Source organism: Theobroma cacao, chromosome 3 (genome assembly GCF_053813885.1).
Source record: "Theobroma cacao isolate CCN51 chromosome 3, ASM5381388v1, whole genome shotgun sequence".
Lineage (NCBI taxonomy): Eukaryota > Viridiplantae > Streptophyta > Magnoliopsida > Malvales > Malvaceae > Theobroma > Theobroma cacao.
In genome coordinates this window covers 46,641,329-46,663,303 of record NC_142641.1, presented here as the reverse complement: position 1 = coordinate 46,663,303, position 21,975 = coordinate 46,641,329, and the positions used below count along the sequence as shown (strand labels likewise).

General features: G+C 36.3%; 4 protein-coding genes across 22 annotated transcripts; 1 reads left to right on the top strand and 3 right to left on the bottom strand.

Annotated features, from left to right (window-relative positions):
* Nucleotides 1-280: 280 nt before the first annotated feature.
* Nucleotides 281-4,402, bottom strand: LOC18606943 (cyclin-dependent kinase C-1-like). Its single transcript, XM_007040852.3, has 12 exons — nt 4,038-4,402; nt 3,806-3,887; nt 3,624-3,714; nt 3,434-3,463; nt 3,235-3,344; nt 3,073-3,145; nt 2,857-2,977; nt 2,613-2,730; nt 2,119-2,258; nt 1,805-1,862; nt 1,130-1,200; nt 281-1,036 (listed from the first exon to the last, which is right to left on the bottom strand). Exons 1-12 carry the CDS (start codon nt 4,145-4,147, stop codon nt 490-492), a joined length of 1,551 nt encoding a protein of 516 aa, XP_007040914.3. The 5' UTR covers nt 4,148-4,402; the 3' UTR covers nt 281-489.
* A 750-nt stretch (nt 4,403-5,152) lies between these two features.
* Nucleotides 5,153-9,946, bottom strand: LOC18606942 (protein NUCLEAR FUSION DEFECTIVE 4). Of its 3 annotated transcripts, none has more exons than XM_007040850.3 (3): nt 9,456-9,934; nt 5,985-6,916; nt 5,153-5,878 (listed from the first exon to the last, which is right to left on the bottom strand). In XM_007040850.3, the coding sequence occupies exons 1-3, from the start codon at nt 9,873-9,875 to the stop codon at nt 5,398-5,400; spliced, it is 1,833 nt and encodes a 610-aa protein (XP_007040912.3). In that variant the 5' UTR covers nt 9,876-9,934; the 3' UTR covers nt 5,153-5,397. The 3 variants fall into 3 exon arrangements, with proteins under 3 accessions (XP_007040912.3, XP_007040913.3, XP_088660950.1); XM_007040851.3 differs by having other exon boundaries at nt 5,985-6,891; nt 9,456-9,885; XM_088804824.1 differs by lacking the exon at nt 5,153-5,878 and having other exon boundaries at nt 5,981-6,916; nt 9,456-9,946.
* A 3,435-nt stretch (nt 9,947-13,381) lies between these two features.
* Nucleotides 13,382-19,840, top strand: LOC18606941 (Tetratricopeptide repeat (TPR)-like superfamily protein). 17 transcript variants are annotated; one of them, XM_088804515.1, is made up of 7 exons: nt 13,382-16,547; nt 16,719-16,771; nt 16,895-16,954; nt 17,061-17,198; nt 18,422-18,805; nt 19,064-19,172; nt 19,310-19,840. In XM_088804515.1, the coding sequence occupies exon 1, from the start codon at nt 13,904-13,906 to the stop codon at nt 16,439-16,441; it is 2,538 nt and encodes an 845-aa protein (XP_088660641.1). In that variant the 5' UTR covers nt 13,382-13,903; the 3' UTR covers nt 16,442-16,547; nt 16,719-16,771; nt 16,895-16,954; nt 17,061-17,198; nt 18,422-18,805; nt 19,064-19,172; nt 19,310-19,840. The 17 variants fall into 17 exon arrangements, with proteins under 17 accessions (XP_088660641.1, XP_088660646.1, XP_088660643.1 ...); XM_088804520.1 differs by having other exon boundaries at nt 17,052-17,198; XM_088804517.1 differs by having other exon boundaries at nt 16,895-16,983.
* Nucleotides 19,841-20,105: 265 nt separating this feature from the next.
* Nucleotides 20,106-21,773, bottom strand: LOC18606939 (HXXXD-type acyl-transferase family protein). The gene has a single exon (XM_007040842.3). The coding sequence runs from the start codon at nt 21,749-21,751 to the stop codon at nt 20,399-20,401; it is 1,353 nt and encodes a 450-aa protein (XP_007040904.2). The 5' UTR covers nt 21,752-21,773; the 3' UTR covers nt 20,106-20,398.
* Between the last annotated feature and the right edge of the window lie 202 nt (nt 21,774-21,975).

Sequence of the window (21,975 nt, the reverse complement as noted above, 5' to 3'; positions counted from 1 at the left end):
CCTACTCATTCTACTTTATGCTGCTTGTCCATGATTACGAGTTAAAATGGGAATTTTACAGATGATAGGATACTTGAGTGGAGCTAATGCAAATCCCTAACAACAGTTGTTGGGCTGCAGAAGCCTGGGAGTAGGAACAGCTCTTTAGGCTCTTAACAATTGCCATGACGAGGCACTCCCAGGGTATCTATCACCATTCTCCTTAGCGTCATTAGCAAGGGAGAACAGGAAACAGGATAAAAAGAACGAAAATCTCGTGAGATTAGAGTAATATTAAGAATGGGAGCAAAGCCAGCCATGTTGACACTTATGGATGGCAAAATCATATACTCAATAACTCCAGCTAATCAGAGGACAAAACTGACCAGCATTCACAAGTGCTTATCAGTCTTTTTTATCGCAATGACCTTGGACAACAAAACAACCTTCTTTTCTAATTATCAATACATAATCCCGTGCTACTGATTACATAATTACCAAATCACAACATCACTGCTGCCAGCTATACTGTTGATTGCGGTTTCCACCCATCATGTTAGAGCCACGTCCAGCTCCAGAACTACCATAAGGACCACCTTGAGAGTAATTTGGAGCTCCAACTCCATAACCACTACCCCCACCACCCCTTGGACCAGCGCCAGGCATACTACTTGAGCCATATGGTGGGGCCCGTCCTTGTGGTGGATATGGCCCACTGCTATAACCTCCACCGCCGCCTTGACCACCACGATTTGGGTGATTGTATCCCCCACTGGTTCCACTTGAGGGGTACCTACCAGGCCCACCTGCAGGTCCACGAGGCTTCCCATAATGGTGACTAGGCCCTGTAGCAACTGGGGGTTGAGAACCATGCATGGTTGGGTTAGGTCCAGGCCGCATCTGTGCATGTGCTTGCCCTGACTGCTGAATAGGCGGAAGGCGGGTGTGAGGTTGTGGATGCTGTAGTTTCTGACGCTTTGCATTTTCTTCATGTTGTCGCTGTTGCTGCCGCTTTTTCTTCGTTTGGAACTCATGTGATGATTCATATTTTGGCAAGCTGAACCAAAGCAAAAGTGGCCAATATCCATGTGTAACAAACATCATGAAATAAATATCACCTGAAAGGGAAATCAAAGCAACGGAATATAACCTCTTTGGATCGCAAGGTAATGGGTCTGTCCAGAAATACTCAGCATCAAGTGCATCCTTGGCGGATATTCTCTATGTTTAAACAACAAAGAGAACAGAATGGTGAATTATTGATTAGAATATAGTCAAAATCAAAATATTCATTTTTTCTTCAAAGAAAACCGGTGCAAGTCTACAAGCAAGCATATAAATGTTCTAACATGAGAACTAGTTCCTAACTTTGAAACAGCTAAATCAGATCAGTGCTCAAGCTTCTCTTAATCACAATTACCAAGGTTAAATAACTTTTCTTATAAAAAGGATGGTCAAATTGCTATTTTCAGATTGCTATAATAAATCAACAACACAGTAAAATCAGCAAACTGATGAATATAGATTGGCTTAATTATCTGTTCGATGGTGCATCCGGATAAGACAAGAAGTTTGATGTTAAAAAATAAAAACCTACAACAACTTCTTTGTTTAATCCATTTAACCAACCATTGTTCATCCAAAATGCTGCATGTTTTAAAATGACTCCTAGGAGAAAACAATTCCTGTACAAATGAACCCTGAGATTAAGTCAATAGACATATGATTTAACAGCAAAGTATCCAGGAAAGCAGCGAAAGGGTCCCATTATATATGTAGAACATAAATAAATGAATAAAAAGAAGAAAAATATATCACATGGTACCTGAGATGGATCAAGCATCAACATCCTCTCCAACAATTCCAAAGCATGACGGTCAAAACTATTGCATATATACAGATATGTCAGCCATGAGATGTAGACAAATTAAACTATAAACACATCTTGAAGTTTAATATATCACATTTATAGCATAAATAGACCATATGTCTATAGCTAAGTGTTCAGGCACACAACCCTTGGGGGTGTGGAAGACCACTAGCCCAGGCTTGGTTCCCAGATCCAGCCTATCTGATTATGACTCTCATAAATTCCCCTACAGGGAACAAAGTACTATATGACAGTGTATGTGAACTTACTGCCTAAAAACTTCTCGAAGACGTCTCTTCATTGGCCTTGTTGGCTTGAAGGTAGTATACCAAGGAATCTTAGAAACCCCAGGCCAGTTGACTTCATCTGGTGCTCCACACAGCTCGAATATCTTATTTAATTGTTCTGGCTGTAACAATTACAAGTATAGCATATCATACTGGTGTCTTGCAAGCAATTACCAGAATAAAGGTCCATGAAATAGGAAATAGATACCTGTTCAATTGCAAATGAGTAAGCTTACATGCGTTCACACATGATTTTGCTCAGAAGAGTGTGTGTGTGTTTGAGAGAGAGAGAACTCAATCCAAAATTACCCGAAAACTTTAATAGGTATCGAAGAAGATCTCAACTATCAGTTACCAACATGATCCTACCACATGGATTAGCTATTCTAAGGCCACTTGACTCATAAGACATCACAACCTTCAATTATGTCTTATCTTTAAAAATTCAATCAATTAATCAATACAAAGCAACTCGCCTCATCTTTTCCAGGAAAAATAGGCTTCCCATGCAAGAGCTCAGCAAAGATACAACCAACAGACCACATATCAACTGCAGGACCATACTTTGTTGCTCCAAGAAGGAGCTCTGGAGGTCTGTGAAATTGACAAAAAATGAGTAGTAAATCCTGCACTAGTTAAAAAATTTGAATGCATTTCTCAAGTTTCTCTTCAAATAACTTCCTAGGTGGTCACCAAAAACCATAAAGTAATAACACATACCTGTACCATAAAGTAATAACACGATTTGTGAGATTTGCATTGTGATCATTTGAGAATGAGCGCGCAAGCCCAAAATCTGCAAGCTTGAGGTTACCCTCATTGTCTATGAGAAGATTAGAGCCTGCAGCAAAGAGCAAGCACAAGTCACTTTGGATTCATAGTCAGAGACAAAATTATAATATTAAACATGGAAATAGATGGCATGCAGGTAAGAACCTTTGATATCACGGTGAAGTACTTGATTTACATGACAATAGTGAAGCCCTGTAAGAAGTTGCCTCATGTAGCACTGGAAGAAAAGGTAGCATAATTAGAGGAAATAAATTCTTGACGATTGAATGAAGAGAGTATTTCTTTTTCCTATAAAATATGGGAAACCTTAATTTGGGGAACTGAAAATCTCATCCCAGGTCGATCAGCAAGGCCAGTCAAATCATGATCCATGTATTCAAAAACCATGTAAATTCCACCTTTATATTTATTACCATCTGCAATGCAAGAAACCAGCAAAGAGTTATATGGTAGGGAAGTTAGCGTGAGGTGATAACACTATTATTAAGAATTTAATGACACTTGCCTGGTCTACCCTGGTCGTCCTTCTCTGGACCTACGAATAAAAGAAATACAAAACCAGAAGATATAGAGGAAAGATGAAAGATGAAAGGAGTCAATGTAAGAGTGTGTCTTAAACAAATAAATAGATTAAAAGCAGTAGGCACAATTGCAAAGATGACGCTGCGTCATTAGTAGCAAGCGAGTGCAATTACCAGGAGAAGTGACAATCTCTTTGAGCTTAATTACGTTCTCATGGTGTAGCTTCTTCAGAATTTTAATTTCACGTATTGCAGTTATTGGGAACTGCAGAAAAGGAAGAAGCAGAACATAATTTTAATTTCTTTCTTTATAATAAAAATAAAAATAAAAAAGGGCATATTAGGCAACAACATACTCCTTCTCTCTCATTGTCCATGCGAATTTTCTTCAAAGCAACAATTTCACCGGTCTTTATTTCCTTGGCCATGTAAACTTGACTGCAACAAAGTATACTCACTAGTAACTAAATTAAATTAAATTGGCAACGAATGGTTATTAATGAAAGAGCAATGGCAACGCCAAAGAAAGAACAGAGAAAACCCTAAATTGAAAAAAGATAATAGGGGAAAGAAACAACAAGAACGGACCCGTAGGTACCCTCGCCAATCTGCTCGAGTTTTTCGAAACAATCGACGCTTCTGGATCCCCAACAAGGCGACTCGTTCAGATTAAGCTGCCCTGCCCCTGCTATGGCCATCTGATACTTTTGATTGATTCTTGATGATTGATGATTATTAATCACAAGGCAGCAACAGAATCTCAAACACCCCAAAGGCCAAAGTCCGACTCCTTCACGACGACCACCAGCAGCAGCAGGAGGAATGAAAGCTAGTAGCAGCGCAGAGGACCTCAATTTTCTTTCATGCCACCGATTGCCAATTGCCTAAGTGCCATTACCCTGTTTTTCTTTTCTTCATATTTTTTGGTTTATGTAAACCCACGCCAAGGCCCAAAAGAACGAAACATCTCCCTATGAAAATTAAAATCACTGCAATTACCAATTCTACCCTTTCCATTCTGGTTTGGTTTGGTTTGGTTTGGTTTGGCTTTTCTTTTATTTTTTGCCTTTTTCTACAATTACAAAATAAGAACATTCAGCTCATTTATTAATCAAAACGTAGTAATTTCCTAATTTACCCTTTTCGGTTTTTCTAAATTTTGAAAAAAGAAAAAGTATTAATTAGATATGAAGTATATATAATATGGGAAAAATAATCTTTAGGGCCTGTTTGGTCTGAATTTTTTTTAACTTAAAAGTTATTATAAAGTTCTTGTGAAAAATAATAGTTTTTAAAATTAATTTAAAATTGTTTGATAAATTTTTTTTTATAAGTTTTTTTTATAAGTTATAATTTTTGTTAAAATTATCATAGAAGATATTTTTTTTAGAAGATAATATTATAATTATTTTTAATAAATAAGGATATTTTTTAAACAAAAATAAAATTTTTTTATATTTTTACAAGAAGAGAAAAAAAAAGCTACCCTTGAAGCTTTTTTTTAAATTCTTTTTTTAAAAATTTTGTTCTTAAAAAAAATTATTTTTTTTAAAAAGCTTCTCAAACGATCATGTTTGTTTTGATTTTTACTTTTAAAATATAAATAAGCTTAAAAAAAACTAAACCAAACGTACACTTGGTATAAGTTTATGAAGAATTAGCTTCACTTTCTTCCTTTTAATATATAAATAAATAAATATTAGTTGGGTTAATAGGGAAATTTTCATTTCTTTATTTAATTTTTTATTTTTGTACATGTTTGACAAGGCTCAGCCGGAGAGTAGAGGAGAGGAGGGGAGAGTTGAGTTTAGAAGGGAGTAGAATGGCTAAGACGTGATAGTTACAAGCAAAACTGTCTCCTCTCCTCTCCCTAAAATTTACTCGTTCGGAAGCAAAAAATTAGAATGCAAGTGAAAACTGCGTGTGCATTATTTGTTGCACAGCAACGCTAGCTCTCTTGAGAAGCCTCTGCCAATGCACGATTCCGTTCAAAAGCGTCGTATGCATGCTTGGTTCTTAGAAATAATAGCAGACTAGAAGCTAACCCCAAGATGGATAAGCAACCCCACCACACAAATGTTAAGAAATAGCATTGCCTCCCCATGCATACTACTGAATCTGCAAAGCTTAGCTTCAGGCCTTTGCCTGCATTGGCATCGTAAACTATTGCGGCAAGAACACCATAGACGAGTGATCCAATCGGGATATTGGTGATGAGAATGTTGTGATTTACGCCTACACTGTTCGGTCCAAATAGCTCTGATGTAACTGAAACTGCGGCAGCAAATATGAACCCCGAACTCAACCCGATAAGTGCAGTTCCTGCCCGCAATGCCATTGAATTGCCTAATCCAGCCAGCAAGAAGAAAGCAATTGGGGTTGGCAATAGAGCAATGGCCAGCCACCCAGTTCTTGCAAAGTACATTTTCCTGCGCATATTAATTGGCATATCATTGCTTTAGTACTGTTGCCGCTAAAGCATTAATCAATTTATCTTTGCCAATGTTATGCTAAAACTTAAAAAGTTCTACTTACGCGCGAACATAATCAGGTGCAGCTGAAAGCAAGCGGCCAAAAAAGGAGAAGGATGAATAAAGAGTGAGAAGCAAGGCAGTATTGGAACTCTCTCCCAGTGATTGTGCAATCTGTCCTAGATTGTTGCTGTACACAAGCCCAATCGTTCCCCCACAAAAATATGCAACGTAGTATAGCCAAAAATCCCATCTCCTAACAAGTACTTGAGCTGGGTGCTCTTCACCTAGTATTACCAATTGATCTTTTCCAATCATTTTCTCACAACATCTTGCACTGTCTTCATCAATGCACTTTTGGCTGCCCATTTTGTATTCAGATGCATCATCACTCAATGAGCCATTCCGATCATTGAAACTAGCCTCACGGCTTAAAAGCCGTTTATGAAGCTCAAGATCATCATCATCCACTAGAATGAAGCCGGATCCTCCAAGTTGGAAACTAGAATGAACCGTATGATGGAACCAATGTCGAGCATAGACAACACCAGGAACACATAAGGGGAAAACCAGAAGAAAAATAGCTCCACCAAAGAGCAGACGAGCTGTTGTTGAATCTGTTGCGTTTGAACCAAAAATAAGGAGATAAACACCGGTTAAGACGGCTAACACATTCAATAGTAGAAACATAATGGAGTCACTGCGGACTGCCTCCGGGGAAAGAGGGTCCACCGGCGGTTGGCGAAGAATAGGGACCAATGCTGCAATCGAAATGATAAGGGGAACTAGGGAATTCAGAAGAAGATATAGCGAACTGGATGATGCATTGATTGCATCACCAGCTAGGGCGTACAAGGCTGCACTTACACCGTTGTAGCTTACTGTGAGGGATAAAGCAAGGGCTCGGTTAGCTGGGAAATTTTTTATGCAAAGAACGAAGCAAACCGTGTTGAACCAGCATATGCTACATCCTGCTAACAAACACAGACAAAAAACCTGCCATATAAAAACAAACCAAGGGTAATCATATATGGTTTGATAGCTACGTACCCTGTGATAACAAGAAAGTATCACTAAACTATTCAACCATAAAGAAAAATTTAAAACCATGCGTGCATGACTAGCTACTTTTGCTTTAAATGAAGATCCCATAGATGATGAAGTGAAAATGATAACAATTACCTATATGAAATGGTAGTTTATTTGTCTAAATCATATCATGGCAACTACAAGTCTCATCTGTAATTTCAGGGAATTAATTTGTTCTTTCTCTGGAATTTGAATAATTTCCAGTACACTGAAGAATACATTCCCTTTCATTGGTTTGCCATAATCACACACTCATGAAAGGTATGGAGAAAAAAAGAAACTACATGTACCAAGTACCAAACATCTCAAGTCAACCCACGTGCTCTGGACATGAAAGCAATACAGCCATGGATCTGTCACCTGCTGTCTCTGAGTGTTTAAAAAAGATCCTTAAGTCCAACACAGCTATAAACTCAAATGAAAAAGACCAGTGCTGCTCCCGGACTAAGTTAAACTAATTAAATGATTTTGTGAGTTAAAAATGAACTCAGTAACTGTCGTCTTCATAATATTAGTACTGAAAAATGCTCAAAAAAATTACTTTATGCGAAGTGGGTACTTGCCCATTGGTTCAACCGGTTAAACAACTTGTATTTTCTCTGTAAAATGTTGTTAAGGTCAAGTGGGACTAAAACGAATTATGTGAATGACAATCTATATACATACATATATAGTTTTTGCTTCTGGAAAATGATCATCGTAATCTTGATTTAACTATTCAAGGTCAAGGTACAAGCTAGATACCTTCACACAATCAGTCGAACCAAGATCAAACAAGAAAGAGATGGTTCATGCGTTGTGCGTTTCTGCATGCTATAGATTTTGCTAGGGCAACCTAAAGTTAAGCTTTCTCGAGAAGGTTCGCGGAAGAACCCCCCAACGGGAAAATGGCCTTGAGGGATGATTGAACTTGTATGGGCCAATACCAGGTTCTGGGTTGTGCTTGTGCACATTCAAACAACATTCCAGGCCCAACCCCCATTTTCCTCCCTCTTTCCTCTTGCAAGTGCCCAAAAACCGAAAAAAGCACAAACAGACAAATATAGCAAACAAACAGAAAACTGGCCTTCTATAGAAACAAATCTATTCCACATTAACAGCGAGAGTTAGCAGCAAGCAGAAAATCTTTGCTTGTGGACACCCGGAAGTTTCTTCCAATAAAGATAAAGTGCATCGATCACACTCTGATTATATGAGAACCACCAATATCCCTGGAATAAAGTGCAGGGACTCGTTCCATTTTGGCTGTTTTAACCAAGTTTAGGAGTTGCTATACAAGGAAATATTGAATGAACAGTGTCACCAGTTACCCTATAATTAATGAATGAACACTGTTAATTATATAAACTTTTTTATGAAATTTAAAAATTCAATCGCTGATAAATAAGATAATAATCTTTAAAAAGATTAACATTATTAGTCTACAATTCCATTTTTGTATGACTGATTCTTTTAGTTATTCTAAATATTAAAAAGCCTTCAAACATTACATTGGAAGTACAAAGTAAGTTAAAAAAAAAATGCCTATTTAAATGAAAAGAAGATTCTTCAAAAAAAAAAGTGGTGCTGCGGTGTGTCATGGTCCTGCGTGGACATGAATCTTACATAAAAACAGAGTGAGAACATAAGTACTCAATTTTAAGTTTAAGTTTGAAACAATTTAATTCTTTAAAAAAATTAATTTTTTTAAATGAAATTTCACAATAATTTTTTTTAATATATATCTTAACAATAATTACATAAAAACTTTGAAAATGAGTCATTCTTTAATTTGTAACGATGTCCTTTTTAAGATATTATAATTATTTAGAGCAATATCAAACATGTAAAATCCCTAAACCCCATTCTGTTTTTTAAACCCAACTTTTTTCGAGAGCAATATCAAACTAATAAGTCTAAATAAATAGTTGAATATTAGTACTGCGCGGCCAGAAGAAAGAGAGAGAAAGTTTCAAATTCAAAATAGAAGGCTTAGGCCTCATATTTTGAAGTAAAAGATTTACCCTCAAATTAAAAAAAAAAAAAGTGTGGTAGGAGTAATAAGAAAGTAGTACTACAACTAACGTCTAATAAAGATATGAAAAACTTTAAACAGAAATTAGGAAGCCAGCCAGAAACAGAGTGGAATCTAATCACACTCACACTGCACTGCAGTCATCCGTGGACCACGCGATTTACTTATCGGGTTCTTCGCAAGTGCACGTAAAAATAAAAAATATTATTACTAGTACAGTAGTATTATTTCTGGAGGTTCCAGAAATGAGAAAATAGAGGTCTCTTAATTTATCGACCAATACCAGAAACGGGAAATTAGAACAAAATTAAGACAGGGATGAAATATGATGCGAGATGAATTGCAGGCAGGCAGTCAGTATTTCATAAATCAGATAATTGAAGGGATTGGAAAGACAAGGGAGGTAGGAGTAAGGGGAGGGGAGGAGCATACCAGCATATACGGCAAAGAGATGACATTCCGAATGACGAGCCACTGAATTCCATAACCAAAAAGGCCCATGAAAGCAGCCATGAAGAGCACCACCCACAGAGGAAAATACGTGAGAGCCAACCCTGAGGACCACCCGAAGGCCTTCCCCATATCCGACGCCACAGCCAGGTAATTCAACTGCACCTGCGATATCCCCAGCACTCGCTTCATCTCCGTGGAATACGCGGAGAAATCGAAATTCGTGCCGGTGAACGCTTGAATCCAAATCGTCGCCACTAGAATCATCCATTTCCTCGACTGTCCGGCCATCACAAACCTGAGCAGTAAGTCGCTTATGGAATATTGTTTTGGACGAGGGCGGAGGTTGCTCTTCAGATTGAAAATTTGGTGCTTGCGATCCAACTCTTTACGTGGCCTCATTTATTTTATTTATAAGGCCCTCAACAAAAAAAAACAACAAAAGGAAAGAAAAGAAAAAAATTTCGTGCTTTGGAGGGGACTGTTTATACTTGATAGGGGGTATGTGGCAGCATGTGATGCCAGCAGCACCCGCAGCTATTTTCTTTTTGTCTGAGAAAATTTAGGCGACTGTCAACTTTAGTAATACCGATGAGGCTAATCAGTAATCGGCACCATGGGATTTCATTTTTCCTTTTATAATTAGGATTACATTTAGAACGGTAAATTATGAAAATCCTTCTCTACTCTCTATTCATCCCCGTTAATTATATATACTTTTTATAAATGCTAGCTTCCTATTAAATAGTAATTCTTCAGAACACTTTACTCGAAAAAGTGGTAATAATTATCTTATATTTTTCAGCTTGATTAAATGAGATTAAAATATTCTATAATTAAATTCAGATAAAATTTAAATAACGAAATTAATACTTGTCGTGACATTTAAGAAAGTTCAAAATGTAAAATTTATAACATAGCTAACTAGATGAAGTATAAATGTCGCATAAAGGGCTTGCCCATTTTAATTTTCATGCAATAAACAATATGGTAGCAATTTGTAGAAGCTGCCACCAGAAATCCTATACATATTTCTTGCAACCAACAACAAGAGTTGGTTTAATTGATTACTTATATGAAAAACTGATCATACAGTTTTCAATGGGAAAAAGTTCTTATATATTTGTAGGTGCGAAACCATATATTTCGTTATTAAGTTCATTTTTAGATAACAAAATATATAGACTTGCATGATGTTAAGTAGAATTTGGATATAAATTCTTAAGCCTAAACATAGTTTGGCCTAGCCTGTTTATATTATTATATTATTTAATTTTAATTCTAAATTATATGTAAAAATAATAATTAAATAGTCGAACTAAACCTAGCCCGAGCTTTAACTTAATTAGAATGCCCGGCTCGGTCATGCACATTTCTCTGCACTACAATTGACATCAGTAATAAATAAAACCTCAAAATTTAATATTTACAATTTATATCTTTAAATTTCATTGATGTAAAAATCATGATATAAATTATTAAACTCTCATTGCACCAACTTTCAAATATAAAGTCATAATACATAGCAACTAAAATTTGAAACTCAAATACTAATTTTACTTTGATAAGTTGAACTAGCTACTAAATTAAGTAGAAGAAAAACAAAAATTAATAAAATGTCTAATCATTTATTTAACTTAAAGTAACTCAAATTCACTAATGAATTATTGAGCTGATTAAATGATTGATGAATTTTATCTTAATTACTAGATGTATACTTTATTATTTTTTTTGTCATAAATAGATTCTATTAGCAGTCGGCTGTTATGTAATCTTTGCCAGTTAACGAAATAAATCCAGTGGGTACAAAAGAATAATGCAAGTGTATGTTTTAGTGGTGAGATTTTTGTATTGTAAGAGCAGCAAGAGTAAGGCGGCGTAGGGTGATGGGGTTGGAAACCCATGTGCCTGATGATGCTAAACCCAGTGGTGCCTCCACACCGTTGTTTTATGGATGCTCACTGTCTGCTGGCCCAGTGCTTAAATTTGTTGCGGGCATTGGCCTTTATACATTTTAAAAATGAATGGCATCCGGCATCTGCAACTTGGGGAAGTTGCACATGGTTTCGGGTTTATTCACAAATTAAACGAATATTAATTCATCACCACCTTGTAGCCGGCAAGTGCTATAACAATTTTGTCAGCAATTTAAATCCAAGTGTTAAATTTGGAAATGAATAACCCAAAGGAGTGATGCATATGTATATATATATGGTTGAAGCTAACAAGAAACTTTAAGTAACTAATTAAGATGGGAGTGCATATATATTGTGTGGGCAGAGAGTGAAGAAAGCAAATACAAAGAGCCAGAAACAAGCTTTTCCGTCCCAAAAGTCTATGACCAAGGAGACATATACATCCAATATTTCTACGTATATACAATATTCTGTTTCCCGCATCAATCCTTATCTTCCATAGATATCCCCAAAACTGGGGCTCGGTCCAGCCCTTGAGTTTGAGTGGTCACTATATACTAACCAATTCTGACTTGCGAGCCACAAAATTGATCCTCTCAGGTGTGAACCAAATGAAACTCGAACCTGGCCCCCATCACCTCGATAACCATAAGTAAACAACTTAAGTAGCTTACAAATTAGCTATCTGTCCTGTGGTAAACTTTGTCTTAATTTTGCTCTGCACTCATCAACTGTATAGTTAACTAAATTTTATTGAGAAAGTCAAATACAATTAAATAAAAGTTAAAAATTTTAAAAAATTAATATGATAAATTCAATCAATAATAAAAATATTGATAATAGAAATATGAAACTAAATATAAAACTATAATTCGTAAAATATAAATAGTTAAAAACGATATATAAGATTAATAATTTTTTTATATAATTAGAATTATTTAAATATTATATATTTAAGAGAATTTCGTTTTAACTAAACATAAAATGTAAAGTATATAAAAAAATACTCAAATTAATTTCTTCTTACATAATAAAAATTAATAAAAAAATGATATGTTGATGAAATTTTAAGTAACAATGTAATATTACAATTTCTATTTAATAACTATATAATAATTTATTAATTTTTAAATATTAAAATCATAAAAAATAAAATTTATATAAATAAAAAAGAAGAACATGACAAGTAGAAGGTAGATATTACATATTACATAATCAAAAAAAAATAATATGGTTAATGGTTTGTAGAAATTTGAGAAAGAATATTTATAGAAACTTATAACATAAGAACAAATAAAAAAATATAAATAAATATAAATAAAAAAATATTATAAATTAAAAAAATTAAAATTGAATGAGGTAAGTGAAATTATTTTATTATTTTTTATTTATATTAATTATTAAATAAAATATTATTTTGAAGAAACTAGTAATTAAATATTTAAAAATTTTATATGTTATGAAAAAAATTTTAAAAATTTTGACCCCTCGTCACATAAGGGGGCTTCGCCCTTGATTGTATATATATATATATATATATACACGGATGCAGTATCTTCTTTTTCAAAATAATTTAACACAAGATATATAATTACTAATCAGCAGTTTCCCTTTTAATCAAATACTTCTATAGATATATATATGTATATGTATAATCTTACAATTCAAAATATAATGAAAAGGGTTAACAGAGGGTCAACATCTATGAATACGATTAATAGACACAACTGTGCGTTAAATGATGAAAAGAGACAACAACTGAAAGAGATATTTGAGCTCTTTGATATCAACGATATTCCGGTGGTATTGATGTCACTGAGCTGAATATTGGCATGACAAGTTTAGATTATAAAGCAAGTGTTATGTGGAGAAGAGATCAACAGAATAATGGTAAATAAAGACAAATTTGACAACAGTGGCGTAATTGATTTTGATGAATTTTTGTATACTATGACGATAAAAAAATTGGAGAGAATGAGAAAGAGAAGGAGCTGATGAAAGCGTTCTACGTCATTGACTTCGGAAGCTGATGAAGATGGCGATGGAGTGTTGGCACTGTTGACGATGAAGATAACAGCGTTTGACAATTTTGGACAAGGGCTAAACTGAGTGAGGAAGGTTGTCTAATAGGGCCGAAAGTCGGTTAACCCATTAAGCCAATCCAATTACATGTTGGGTTGAGGCCCATATGAACGGAAACCATCTCCATTATCCCCTACCCTTGTCCGCTCTGCATCTCCGTCTAAATCCTAAACCCTCATTTCCGTCGTTTCATGTTGTTGGCTTTCTTCTTCTTTCTGTTTAGCTACCTGCAATTGGCCTATTGTTTCTGTGGGCGCTAATCTAAACTAAGTCTCCAAAAGCAAAAGGAAGGAAGGGGTATGTGTTTGTTGTCTAAATTAGCATGGGCGTGGCTGCTTATTATCCTCTCAAATCAACTGCCCCACGACATGATGCCATATTCAATTTAATCAACTGGTTATTTTTTCCCCAGAAATCCAAACATTGTTAGCAATGGATTTGAGGAGACTGGCTGTCAACAAACCCATCTATATCTACACCCCAATCACACGCCCCTTAACCTGCGTAACATCTACTACTTCTGCTGCTGCAGCTGCCCAACAATTCAACCCTCAACAGCAGCCTCAGCCGCCTTTGAATCTAACCGACTCCGACTCTTCCAACGATTCTAATAATAACAATAACCAGGGTCTGCTTGGTAGGCTATCTTGTATTCTCTCTAAGTCATCCCTAGATTCTTCCAAATGCAAACAGCTCCTTCCTCTTTTGTCACCTCTCGATTTTGATCGATTCTTCTCAGCCATTTCTTCGCATCTCAATCCCAAAACCACTTTGCATTTTTTTTACCTTGCTTCTCAATCCTTCAACTTCCGATTTACCCTTCGATCCTATTGTATTTTGATTCTTTTGCTTCTTCTTGCCAATCATTCTTCACCTGCTAGATTGCTCTTCATTCGTTTGATTGATGGGAAGCTGCCGCTTTCCTCTCCTAACAATACTACCATTGATCATATTCAGATTACTACTGCATTGGCGGATTTGAATACACTTTCTAAGGGGGTTCCCCGTGTTATGGGGGTTGATATGTTGCTTCATCTCTATTGCACCCAGTTCAAAAATGCGGGTTTTACTTCCGCTATTGATGTCTTTTTCACACTGGCCGACAAGGGTATGTTTCCTTCTTCCAAGACTTGCAACTTTTTCTTGAGTTCTTTAGTCAAGGCTAATGAACTGCAAAAGACCTATCAAGTGTTTGAAACTTTGTCTCGTTTTGTCTCCCTCGATGTGTACTTGTGTACTACTATGATAAATGCATTTTGCAAGGGTGGAAGAATTCAGGACGCCTTTGCCCTGTTCTCTAGGATGGAAAACTTGGGTATTGCACCAAATGTAGTCACTTATAATAATATTATCCATGGATTATGCAAGAGTGGCAGACTGGATGAGGCATTTCAGCTTAAACAGAACATGACAAGACATGGAGTGCAACCCAACCTCATTACTTTTAGTGTTCTTATCAATGGTTTGATTAAATTGAATAAATTTGAGGAAGCCAATTTTGTTTTGAAGGAAATGTCTGGTAAGGGGTTTGTCCCAAATGAGGTTGTATATAATACATTAATTGATGGCTACTGCAAAATGGGAAATATTGATGAGGCACTTGGTGTAAGGGATGAGATGTTATCCAAGGGGATGATTCCCAATTCTGTTACATTGAATTCACTTGTCCAGGGGTTGTGCAGAACTGGCCAAATGGAGCATGCTGAGCATCTTTTAGAGGAAATGTTATCTATAGGGTTATCTATAAACCTCGGTGCCTTCAGTTCTGTAATTCATTGGTTATGCATGAAGTCTAGGTTTGATTCTGCTCTACATTTTACCAGGAAAATGTTATTGAAAAATTTAAGGCCCAATGATAGGTTGATTACTACGTTGGTTGGTGGACTTTGCAAGGACGGAAAACATTCTGAGGCTATTGAACTTTGGTTTAAGCTTTTTGAGAAAGGTTTTGCAGCCAATACTGTGACCTCAAATGCTTTATTACATGGTTTATATGAAGCAGGTAAGATGCAAGAGGCTATTAGGCTTCTAAAGGAGATGATACAGAGTGGTTTGGTATTAGATAGGGTCTCATACAATACACTGATTTTGGGATGGTGCAAAGCGGGGAAAGTGGAGGAAGCTTTTAGGTTAAAGGAAGAGATGTTTAAGCGCGGAATTCAGCCAGACATTTATACTTACAATTTGCTATTACATGGCATTTCAAATATGGGGAAAATGAAAGATGCTACTAATATTTGGGATGAGTGCAAAAGACATGGTATTGTTTCCAATGTTTATACATATGCAATCATGATGGACGGATATTGTAAAGTTGATAAAATTGAAGAGTGTCAAAACCTGTTTGATGAGTTGGTTACTAACAAAGTGGACCTCAATGCTGTTGTTTACAATACACTGATCAGAGCTTACTGTAAAAATGGGAATATTATGGCGGCCTTTAAACTTCATGATGACATGAAAAGTAAGGGTATCCCACCAACAATTTGCACGTATTCTTCTCTAATACATGGATTGTGCAACATGGGTCTTCCTGAGGATGCGAGACAACTTCTTCTTGAAATGAGAGGACTGGGCTTGGTGCCAAATGTTGTCTGTTATACAGCATTACTTGGAGGTTATTGTAGGCTTGGCCAGATGGATAAAGTTGGGAGTCTCTTGCAGGAAATGTCTTCATCCAACGTACAACCAAACAAAATTACCTATACTGTCATGATTGATGGTTACTGTAAATTGGGTAACATGAAAGAAGCAGGGAAGCTTCTCTGTTTGATGGTTAAGAATGGAATAGTCCCAGATGTTGTCACTTATAATGCCTTTACAAACGGGTTATGTAAGGAAGGGAGGGTGGAAGATGCTTTTAAAGTATGTGATCATATGGCTAGCGAAGGACTACCTTTAGATGAAATTACATATACAACATTGATTCATGAGTGGCATCTGCCATCAGCATGGTCTAATCAAGAATGAGCACAGTACCTAAAGGTTGGGTGAAAGTTTCTGTATGGTATATTCTTGCAGTGATATCTTTCTGGATCCTCGCAAAAAAATTCATACTGGTTGTTAAACATTAGAGGTTCGTTGCTTCATCCTGTTATATGTAATCTTAGTATTTATCCTTGCATTAAAGCTTTTTGCAGTTTGGCTTTGCTAGATGTTTTCGCTATACACTAGGAGTTTATGCTGTGACTGTGGGTTTCTGTCCGTTATAATAAAAGTGTGTATTGTTTCCCTCTTTTCCTTACAGGCTAGCTGCTCACAAGAAAAGGAGTTCACCCTCATGCATGAGCTAGGTTTAAGGTACTTTTCTAGCATCTTTTATTACTCTAAAAGACTAAAATGTCTAGCTCTTCAAGTCATGTGTATTTTCCCAACATTTATGTTTTTGATTGCACTTGCTACAAATTGCTTTTGACTTGACAGATCGTCTGCAAAAATTTTCACTCTGTGAGTACCTGATATAGGACAGGTTGAGCCATTGAGGTGACCTCTCTAGATGGATTGTGTAATAGGTTAGGAATGGAAAGATGGTTTTCCTGAACTTGTTAGTTGTTGCTCCCTGATTCTAATCCTTTTAAAGTGCACACAGGTGGTTCAAGCTATAATGGAGATTTGCAGGTCTTAATATTCATCATAAGGCACTTGGGGCTTTACAGGTCATAACTTTTCTAGAAAAGTTGGATGAAAGACCTTGCCATCACCTGCTTATATATTTTAACCCTAAAAGGTACGTCTTAACAGAAATGTAAAAATCTATCATTTAGTTTTTGCTTATGGTTAGTATTGGAGATGAGTATTGTGTGGAAACTAATGAATTATCACCTATTAGAAAATTTTAACTTACTAATTATGAAAAATCTCCAAAAATTTGTCTTGACATACAGAACCAGACTAGATAATGAGATAAGAATCTCAGATGTGGGGCAAACAGATACAAATAGGCAAAGGAAATACATTCCCACTTCTGCTGGTATTAGCTTGATAAAGATATTCTTCCCTCCATATTTAGATATGGATAGCGGGCACAGCTGCTGTGGCTACTGTATGACAGGGATATAATGGTACTAAATTTTAGAAAGAGTAGGATGCAATATGGTGAGGATACATTGGTAAGAATGTATCTTTAATTCCTTACTATATTAATGCCTGTATTTTGTAAAGAAATTTATTATCGATTGATATAATGAGAATTTCATTTTATGAAAATCTAAAACTCATATGATATGTCATTCTATGTTTGTATTTGTGAACAAATTCTTAAATTATTCTTGAAATGGTTATGATTGTGTTCAATACATGTGAAACACAAAGGTTGGATAATCAAAACTTACAAAATCAAGCCTTGGACATAATTGTTTGGGGTATCTAATATTTATTGAGATGTCACTGAAAATGTCCCTCTAACCCGTCTCTTTGTTTCATGAGCTAGTTGGGTTAGAATATTGACAAACAACCCCTTCTTTGACCTTTTCTATTTGTTTGGCAAAAATATCTCCAATTTAAGAATCTCTGCTCATGCTGTCCATTTGCATGTCTGCTCCCTCTGAAGCCTAGAATAATTAGATTACTTGGCAAATTTGTTGAATATTCTAGGCATCATTGATGGTAAATTAGTTATAGGGTAAGAGTTAAGTGTGGGAAAGCCATTAGTTTACCTTTTTATTATTCTTACTTCTCTATCTCACAAGAGAATTTTGGATTGTGTCCCAAAATGCCTAAAGAAAAACGTAGAAGAATAATCACTTGATGCAATCATAAGTACAAATTTTCACCAAAAAAATTTCTGCTGTCCCCCTAATTAAAAGAGACATAAAGCTCCTAATTACATGATAAGTATGTAACGACAACCTACCTTTTATCTTGGTGATGCCTTTATTTGTTTCTTCTTCTTTTGCAAAATTTTTGGTGAATTCTATTGGAAATTTTTTCTTTTTTTTCTTTTTTTGAAAGGCAGGAATTTTATTGTTGTATGATTCTCAAGGAAGGAGACTAGCTTGCAGAGAGCGAAGCCATTGGAGGCTTGCATGGAAATGAGAGAGCCATATTACAGAGTCAAAACAATGGTCCTCTCACAAAAGAACAAGTTAATGAATAACAAAAGCACAGCATTCCTAGCTTTCTGAAAAAGTACAGTGGTCATGAGACATAATCAGTCGAGTGAATCAACGTGCTGGGATTTCTTATAAAACCTATCAGCAGAGGGTGTTCAGGAGTTCAGTAAGGATTTTCCCTGCTGTGGATTTCAAAATATGCTTCAAATGTTGAGTCCCTTGTTACTCCAGCCTTGCCAATCCATCTGCTATTGAGTTTGCTTCCCTCCTGATGTGGTTGAAGGTGATCCTTGTATTGTTGTGCAGGAAATTTTTTTCATTGACTAGTGCTTGATGGTTCTGAAGTTCTAATGTTAATACAGGAACCTAAATTTTTTCCCTATGTATCATGTACCATAAAGTTATTATCAGTTCAAAGAAAAAAAAAGAAAGAAAAGAAGAACTAGATTATATGTTTTAAGTTGTGTGTTTGCTTCTTATGACAAGAATGTGATGTGCATTTGAGTTTTTAGGTTGCTGACTGAACTGTTACATGTAACAGGTTTAGGCTGCCTGCATTTTAGAGAATCTTATAGAAGATGAAGTGGCTTGTTCGGGGTTGTTATGACTTACTTGCATCATGGAAAAAGATGTTGGGGATAACCACCAGTGTAAGGACTTTCTCTGTATGAAAGTGCCTTTATTTGGCTTTAAACTTGCACTTATTTGATTTATTTTTCTTTTACTAGTTTGCTTCACATATATTATAAGGTGTTATCTTAAATACATCCGTTTAAAAATTTTTCAGGAACTTTTCCTGCAAGAATTTAAGTTCCAAGTATCACAGTCAAGTTGCTCCCTATGTAAGATGGGAGTCCGTGGTATATTATTTGGAGGCTTACCCTGTGTGGATGGAGAAATCATGAACCATTTACCCGTCAATCAGTAGAGATCAGCTTCCCAAAGTTAATCTGTGTTTGGTGTTATAAGATAGAATCCTGTTTTTCATATAATGCCAACTAGGTGGAGTCAATAGGTCGGAAGTTTACTGTGTAAAAAATAGATTTCTTTCACACTCTCTCTCTCTCTTGTTTGGGAATTAGGGTTTTGATGTAGGATGAAATAAGAAACAACAAAGCAGTTGTGGGTGTTTGGGTTGCAAGTTCCCCAAGAAACACTGAATTAGGTGTTTATGAGATGGATGAGTCATACAAAGAAATTATGAGAAAAGGTAATTAGTAGGAGTTAAAAGGAAGAGATTGACAAATTCATGAGATTCAATGTAAATACTTTCTGTTGTTTTATATATACCGATTTGGTTTTTTGGCCAAAAGCTCAATTTGTTACTCAATGTAGCTAAAAATCTCATGATACGTATATTCATGGCGTTTTCCATAATTCTATTATTAGGCTTAATCATCTCGTTTCCATTCACCCACATATTTCTATCGGGGCAGTCTCTGCTCCACACAAGCTCACGATGGCAGCACATAAATAATATCAAACCAAGCATACTGTAGTCATCGGCTGCTTCTGAGGACTATCTTCTATCTGATATATTAATGCAGTAAGTCTGCCATGAGATGATCGATTGGAGAGGTGTATCAGAATCATGATTTACCCCTTTTTCTCTTCCATTCATTGCTGTATACTTTGATGGAATGGTTTGGTAGCTAGTGCAAATAACTAAACAAGGTCGTCACAATTTTATCACTGGCTTACAATAGTTACATATATATGCTAATTATTTGCTAATGCCTAGTGTTCTAACAAGTACAGTAGAGGATCCCCATTTAACTTAGTTACCACACCTTTTGTTTGAAGATAAAATATATATATATATATATATATATATCATTATTAAGTTGCTCATTATTGGCATGTGGAATATATAGCATCAAATTTGGAGATGAGATGCACAGAGGGGCTGGAAAACTGAATCAGACTCCAATGCTGCCGCCAGTTCTGGCCATATGATTGCTGAAACGATCCATGAGCCATCACTCCTAGCACTTGGCCTCTGGTTCATGTAGCCAACTCCGCTTTTTTCAATGATGGAGGACACTGTGCCTAGCACGGGACTACCAAAGCCAAAGTCCAATTCAGCTACTGGAAATCTACGTCCGGACGAGAGAACAAGGGCAGGCCCTCCCCGACCTAGAACTACTTTTGGTAGCATCAGTCCAGGCTTGTGGCACTCTATCCAGTCAATCAAATCCAAGAAATGCTCCTCATTAGCAACCTTTGATATGGCCTCGTGAACATTATTGGCAATCTCCGATATGGAGCCCTGCTTTATTTCTACAATGCTTGCTTCTTCAATAGCCACAGACAAGACATTACCAATGTAATTGGACATGGAGCCATTGAGTCTACCACGTCCATCAACTAACCAACCCATCTTGCACTTGGCGTGGCTTTTATCAATGGTGGTCACCATAACCTTCCATATATAAGCAGAGAAAGCCTCAATCTTTGTTCTCTTGTTGCCGTCGGCGCATGCAAGACTTTGCAGCTTATTAATGCTGGAGGCGTCAACATAATAAAGGCGCTTAAGCAAGATGTTGGTCTTAGGTATGTTCCTAATCTCTTCAAGCGTGCACTTGACAAAAGTTTGATCCAAGCAAGGACGATATGTAGGAGGGAGGCGAGGTCGAAGGTTTCTCCCGTGATCTGGGATGCAAGATAGTGGCATCTTTCGGGCTACTTGGGACCATGAGGAAAGAAAGTTACCAAAAGCGCTTGCGTCGCCTAGTGCATGGTCAAAGGTGAAAGTCATGGACACCCCTCCGCAAGTGTAATGTGTTACTTGGACTTGCAAAGGAAAGTTTGGGTCGGTGGACACTAGTTTCCCTTGAAGGGAGTCGTTAATATTGTACAAGTCCATTTTCCTCAAAGGGATGTTGGCCTGGGCTTCCACCAGGAGAGCACCAGTGTTGTCGCATATGATTATCGGCTCGCTTGTATCCGGGTCTTCCGTTATTCGACCGGCGAAAGGGTAGTAGTAACTCAAAGTTTCGGCGAGGGAACTCTTGAGCGACTCAACGGTGGATGACAAATTATTGATCGAAGGTCTGTGATAAAAGTACAAGTATGTCACAGGAAAGCGGCCAGAAAGAAGGTCAAGGTTTGATAGAGTAATAAGTTTATGGTGACGCTCTGGCAAGAGATTGAAAGCTTTGACGATACTCTTTTTGGTGAAGTTTACTTCCATCTGATCAGTTGGCAGTGCTGAGCTAGCTATGAGCATAAAATATGTTCCATATATATGCAAGTGCAAGTGTTTATATATATATACACGCGCACACACACATGTACATGTATATGATACATGCATCAAACATCACATTGTATTTACATATATAATATGAGCTCTAATTGGTGAGAAATTAAGATTAAGAAACATATTAATCTATTGACAACTCAACAATAATTGTAATAACTAAAAAGAATGAAAGAAACCATTGCTGAAAA